Source organism: Camelina sativa, chromosome 10 (assembly GCF_000633955.1).
Source record: "Camelina sativa cultivar DH55 chromosome 10, Cs, whole genome shotgun sequence".
Lineage (NCBI taxonomy): Eukaryota > Viridiplantae > Streptophyta > Magnoliopsida > Brassicales > Brassicaceae > Camelina > Camelina sativa.
In genome coordinates this window covers 3,992,756-3,999,235 of record NC_025694.1, presented here as the reverse complement: position 1 = coordinate 3,999,235, position 6,480 = coordinate 3,992,756, and the positions used below count along the sequence as shown (strand labels likewise).

The window sequence follows — 6,480 nt, the reverse complement described above, 5'->3', positions numbered from 1 at the left end:
CAACAGCTTTGGTTGGATACGAGTTTCTCTGTACGGTGGTCCACGTGGCCGACATGCATTAGAGTTGGGCCTTGAAATCTGACTTTTTGGGCCTTACACTAACGATGAGGCACATACACTTAGGTGGTTTTCATTCTGAGTGTTTTTTTTTTTTAAGTTAGGATGGGTCTTCAAATCTTGATGTTTTCAGACCTTCTTTACTCTATTTTATTTGTTGTCAGCAACAAGTTTTGATTTTTATTTTATTTTTGTCAATTCGTATATTAGTTTTGTCGTCATCGTGAATGTTTCAATGTCAGAGAAAATTATGGCTTAGAACTTAGAAGTGGTACGAAAGCAATTCTGAGGATTTTCCTTTATTTTTACTTCAACCAAACGATTTGCTTTTTTCTGATTTGTAAAACTAAACTATATGCATTAAGTAAGTCGTTGGCTTTTTTTTTTTTTTTTTCATTAGAGACGAGACCACTAAAAATGTGAAAGCCGAATCAATCCTTAATAATAATACATGATTGGAACATCTCTCAAGTTAGACGCAAGTTGTCCTATTTAAATTGACCGGTCACAGTCCAAAAAATCAATCAAACAGTTACATACTAGTAGGTGAATGCTATAGTTTTTATTTAGTAAATTATTGGACTGCAACCCTATAGACAGGACTATCTCCTCTCTCCCCCACACTCAAATTATTGAGAGAAGTGAAAAACTGAGGAGAGGGGAAGACAAAAACAATCTCACTTTGTCTCTTTTTCTCTCTCTCACTCACAGAAAAAGAAAGTGGTAGAAAGATGCCGAGACCAGGGCCAAGACCGTACGACTGTATTAGAAGAGCTTGGCATAGTGACAGACACCAACCCATGAGGGGTTTGCTCATCCAAGAGATTTTCAGGTCATCTTCTCTCACTCACTTAATTTGTATCTCTATATGTGTGTGTGTATGTATAGGTATGTGCATGTCTTTCTTTCTGTTGTTTGTTTCTTCAGCTCAATTCTTCTTTGAATTCTTTTTTTTTTTATATATAGGATTGTTTGTGAGATTCACAGTCAATCCACCAAGAAGAACACAGAATGGCAAGAGAAGCTCCCTGTGGTTGTCTTGAGAGCTGAAGAAATCATGTATTCCAAAGCCAATTCTGAGGTTTCTTCTTCTTACCTTTTAATTTCTATATTTGTTCAAAGAAAGATTGTTTCCAATTTTTATGTATTGCTTTTTATTGCCCTCTTTGACCAGTAAGATTTAATGTCACTATTTATGGAATTGGTAGAGAGAATTTTAGATTTGTACTTAAATTAATGTGTTCCATTTGGGGAATCTTTTTGATATAGTTGTAGTGGCTTTTTTTTTTATGTTAGGCTGAGTATATGGACCTGAAGACCCTTTTAGACCGTACAAACGAAGCCATCAACACCATCATACGACTTGATGAGACCACCGAAACTGGGGAATATCTTCAGCCTTGTATAGAAGGTATACAATACAATCTCTGTTTATTCGACTTCTTGAGGATTATTTGCTCAGATCAGTGAGCAAGTCTTGTTTATTTTTTCTGTAGCTGCATTGCATTTGGGGTGCACGCCAAGGAAAACTCCTAGGAGCCAACGGAACATTAACCCGAGATGTTATCTTAGCCAAGACTCAACTAACTTGAACAACATTTTATCCCAAGTATTCATGAAACCGAACAACTTTGTTCCAAAGAATCTTGTTGCAGTAGCACAAGAGAAGCGGGTCGAGAAATGTCCTGTTTCCAAGTACTCAGCCTACCCTTTATGCTATTCATTCCGGCAAATCCCTGACTCGTGCAAGTCCAAAAACAGCAGACCGGCGAGTGTCAAAGATGCAGCCGGTGGCGTTACCTTTGGTGGGTGTGAATGTGATCTATCTCTGCGCTTAGGTCCTAGTAAGCCTACTCAAAAACGAAGTAAGATAAGCAGCAGCAGCAACAACTACAGCTGAAAAGGAGGGCAAAGATTGAGTTTTGTTTAGCGAGTCTTGTGTCAGAAGGAATGTGTACGCTTAGGTTAGGTCGTTTAGTCTCCACTCTAGGGTTTAGGTGTTTGTAAGTAAACAAAAACAGTCCAATGAAACTCTTCTTCTTTTCCTTTCACCTGCATCAGTCTCGAATCAACTGACTTCAAGATTGCACAGTTCGAGAAGTGCCCATTCTACACCTCTGTTTTCACAACATCATCCCAGTGAACAATCATCATCCCAGTCAACATCATGCCCTACATGGGCTACATTGGATTCTCCACCGAGAGACGCTAGTTAGACAGACTCCGTCTGATCCCTTGTGGACCGACGATGACTCTAGGACTGATATGGGCTTTTCTGAGCCAACTCAATTTAGGCCCATTTAGTTGCCAGTGGGCTGAAAATTAAATGTTGGTAGTTGTACAATAGAAAATCCCAGTGAACAATCATCAGATGAGATTCAAAAATACAGATAAATTAATTAACTATATAAGTGAAGATTGTTCTATAGTTTCATATCATCATCCAGCTGGATTACATAGACTCGAATTTGAATCAAAGAAGAAAAGTCTTAACAACCAAATCTTTTGTATAAATATGAATACATTTTTTGAGATAGACAAATGTATAAATCTATGATTTCATATTATAACTTATAAAAAAAGAAAGGGAAGATTATCTTTTATAAAAAGTTAGTAACCATTGAACTCATTTCAATTCCAGGAGCACTACTATACTAATTCCTTGACAACCTGGAAGACCTCGTCAATTTTTAATTTCATCTAATAAAAATCTTAATAACCTGTGTGGAACGAAACCCTTATCAGCATTTTCCCTAGCAGTCCATTGTTGAAAATTTGGCAAAGTAAGATTTAAAAATAGGGTAAAGCTTTTTGTAATTTACTCATTTTTGTCACAAAAGTAACTTCTCATTGGATTATGAGTAAAGCTTTCCTTTCTCATTGCCCAACCTTGTCCAATAAGATATTTAATTTATGTATAAGTACAAGAAACAAAATAATACTTATAATTTATGTCTTACCTAAAAGTTGATCCAAGTAGTTCCAACTTTAATCGTGAACCAATTGACTCTCTACGTATTAGTTTGACACGAAAGGACCGTTCTCACTTCTCATGGATTCTAATTTTTAGTATATTATAATAACAATTATTATATTTCTTGGACTTAAACGAACCATTATTGATGAATTAGGTAATAACTAATTAAAAAATGCAGAGAGAAATCTTAGTCATATGTTGACGGTTTCCACGTTCATGATGATATCAAATGAGATCATTCGTATGATTGTAGTGGAACAGACATGACGAACTACATGTGTCAAGATTATCAAAATCTTTTCATAAACTTATCTTAACAATGTTCACAATAAGATTTTTATTTTGTTAAAAATGATATGCTAAGATAAGCTTTGTTGATTCTTGTAAACACACATGCCTACATACGTAATAATCTATGCATTCATAAAATCATGACGTATCATGATACATATTTAGATATGTAACATAAAATAAATACGTGGTTATTGTTTATTTGTCAACAACATAAGAAATTCGTGTGGTTAAGTATTTTCCTGCATAAAGATCGAGTTGTCAATATAAATAGCAGATTTTCATTTTATAATTAATAGTTTGCATTTTTATGTAAAACATGTTGTATCTTCTTACAACGGATAAAAAGTTAAGGATACGTCACTTTACGTAGTATTGTACCACATATTTTATATGATAAGGAATTCGATGGATAGATACATTCCTTCGACATATGTATATCGTGTAATTTTACGGCTTGAAAAATACTTAGTATTTCAACGTGTTTTTATTTTTAGATATACACTTCATCAATAGACAATAATTTTACTTAATGTCGATATCCAAAATGACAAAAAGAATCAGAAAATGGTATTTTGAAAATAATGTGTGGAATCAAACTTGTTTCAACTTATGTTTTGCTTTCTTGTCAACTATAGAAAACTCCAAACCTTGATCCCTAACAATTTAATGAAATATTATTAAAGAAAAATAATGATGGTAAGAAAATGAGTCAAGCNCTGTTTCCAAGTACTCAGCCTACCCTTTATGCTATTCATTCCGGCAAATCCCTGACTCGTGCAAGTCCAAAAACAGCAGACCGGCGAGTGTCAAAGATGCAGCCGGTGGCGTTACCTTTGGTGGGTGTGAATGTGATCTATCTCTGCGCTTAGGTCCTAGTAAGCCTACTCAAAAACGAAGTAAGATAAGCAGCAGCAGCAACAACTACAGCTGAAAAGGAGGGCAAAGATTGAGTTTTGTTTAGCGAGTCTTGTGTCAGAAGGAATGTGTACGCTTAGGTTAGGTCGTTTAGTCTCCACTCTAGGGTTTAGGTGTTTGTAAGTAAACAAAAACAGTCCAATGAAACTCTTCTTCTTTTCCTTTCACCTGCATCAGTCTCGAATCAACTGACTTCAAGATTGCACAGTTCGAGAAGTGCCCATTCTACACCTCTGTTTTCACAACATCATCCCAGTGAACAATCATCATCCCAGTCAACATCATGCCCTACATGGGCTACATTGGATTCTCCACCGAGAGACGCTAGTTAGACAGACTCCGTCTGATCCCTTGTGGACCGACGATGACTCTAGGACTGATATGGGCTTTTCTGAGCCAACTCAATTTAGGCCCATTTAGTTGCCAGTGGGCTGAAAATTAAATGTTGGTAGTTGTACAATAGAAAATCCCAGTGAACAATCATCAGATGAGATTCAAAAATACAGATAAATTAATTAACTATATAAGTGAAGATTGTTCTATAGTTTCATATCATCATCCAGCTGGATTACATAGACTCGAATTTGAATCAAAGAAGAAAAGTCTTAACAACCAAATCTTTTGTATAAATATGAATACATTTTTTGAGATAGACAAATGTATAAATCTATGATTTCATATTATAACTTATAAAAAAAGAAAGGGAAGATTATCTTTTATAAAAAGTTAGTAACCATTGAACTCATTTCAATTCCAGGAGCACTACTATACTAATTCCTTGACAACCTGGAAGACCTCGTCAATTTTTAATTTCATCTAATAAAAATCTTAATAACCTGTGTGGAACGAAACCCTTATCAGCATTTTCCCTAGCAGTCCATTGTTGAAAATTTGGCAAAGTAAGATTTAAAAATAGGGTAAAGCTTTTTGTAATTTACTCATTTTTGTCACAAAAGTAACTTCTCATTGGATTATGAGTAAAGCTTTCCTTTCTCATTGCCCAACCTTGTCCAATAAGATATTTAATTTATGTATAAGTACAAGAAACAAAATAATACTTATAATTTATGTCTTACCTAAAAGTTGATCCAAGTAGTTCCAACTTTAATCGTGAACCAATTGACTCTCTACGTATTAGTTTGACACGAAAGGACCGTTCTCACTTCTCATGGATTCTAATTTTTAGTATATTATAATAACAATTATTATATTTCTTGGACTTAAACGAACCATTATTGATGNCTTTTAATTTCTATATTTGTTCAAAGAAAGATTGTTTCCAATTTTTATGTATTGCTTTTTATTGCCCTCTTTGACCAGTAAGATTTAATGTCACTATTTATGGAATTGGTAGAGAGAATTTTAGATTTGTACTTAAATTAATGTGTTCCATTTGGGGAATCTTTTTGATATAGTTGTAGTGGCTTTTTTTTTTATGTTAGGCTGAGTATATGGACCTGAAGACCCTTTTAGACCGTACAAACGAAGCCATCAACACCATCATACGACTTGATGAGACCACCGAAACTGGGGAATATCTTCAGCCTTGTATAGAAGGTATACAATACAATCTCTGTTTATTCGACTTCTTGAGGATTATTTGCTCAGATCAGTGAGCAAGTCTTGTTTATTTTTTCTGTAGCTGCATTGCATTTGGGGTGCACGCCAAGGAAAACTCCTAGGAGCCAACGGAACATTAACCCGAGATGTTATCTTAGCCAAGACTCAACTAACTTGAACAACATTTTATCCCAAGTATTCATGAAACCGAACAACTTTGTTCCAAAGAATCTTGTTGCAGTAGCACAAGAGAAGCGGGTCGAGAAATGTCCTGTTTCCAAGTACTCAGCCTACCCTTTATGCTATTCATTCCGGCAAATCCCTGACTCGTGCAAGTCCAAAAACAGCAGACCGGCGAGTGTCAAAGATGCAGCCGGTGGCGTTACCTTTGGTGGGTGTGAATGTGATCTATCTCTGCGCTTAGGTCCTAGTAAGCCTACTCAAAAACGAAGTAAGATAAGCAGCAGCAGCAACAACTACAGCTGAAAAGGAGGGCAAAGATTGAGTTTTGTTTAGCGAGTCTTGTGTCAGAAGGAATGTGTACGCTTAGGTTAGGTCGTTTAGTCTCCACTCTAGGGTTTAGGTGTTTGTAAGTAAACAAAAACAGTCCAATGAAACTCTTCTTCTTTTCCTTTCACCTGCATCAGTCTCGAATCAACTGACTTCAAGATTGCACA

General features: G+C 35.6%; 3 protein-coding genes across 3 annotated transcripts in view; all 3 read left to right on the top strand.

Annotated features, from left to right (window-relative positions):
• The window catches only part of LOC104716952, a 6,174-nt gene extending 1,724 nt beyond the window's left edge, over nucleotides 1–4,450 (top strand). The window contains exon 5 of the mRNA XM_010434438.2: nucleotides 4,092–4,450. Within this exon, the coding sequence (XP_010432740.1) occupies nucleotides 4,092–4,259 (168 nt within the window). The 3' untranslated portion in view covers nucleotides 4,260–4,450. The remainder of the gene's footprint in view (nucleotides 1–4,091) is intronic.
• On the top strand, nucleotides 612–2,148 carry LOC104716954. The gene is made up of 4 exons (XM_010434439.2): nucleotides 612–889; nucleotides 1,024–1,138; nucleotides 1,354–1,468; nucleotides 1,554–2,148. The coding sequence occupies exons 1-4, from the start codon at nucleotides 789–791 to the stop codon at nucleotides 1,955–1,957; spliced, it is 735 nt and encodes a 244-aa protein (XP_010432741.1). The 5' UTR covers nucleotides 612–788; the 3' UTR covers nucleotides 1,958–2,148.
• On the top strand, nucleotides 5,510–6,480 carry LOC104716951. The gene is made up of 2 exons (XM_010434436.2): nucleotides 5,510–5,800; nucleotides 5,886–6,480. Exons 1-2 carry the CDS (start codon nucleotides 5,695–5,697, stop codon nucleotides 6,287–6,289), a joined length of 510 nt encoding a protein of 169 aa, XP_010432738.1. The 5' UTR covers nucleotides 5,510–5,694; the 3' UTR covers nucleotides 6,290–6,480.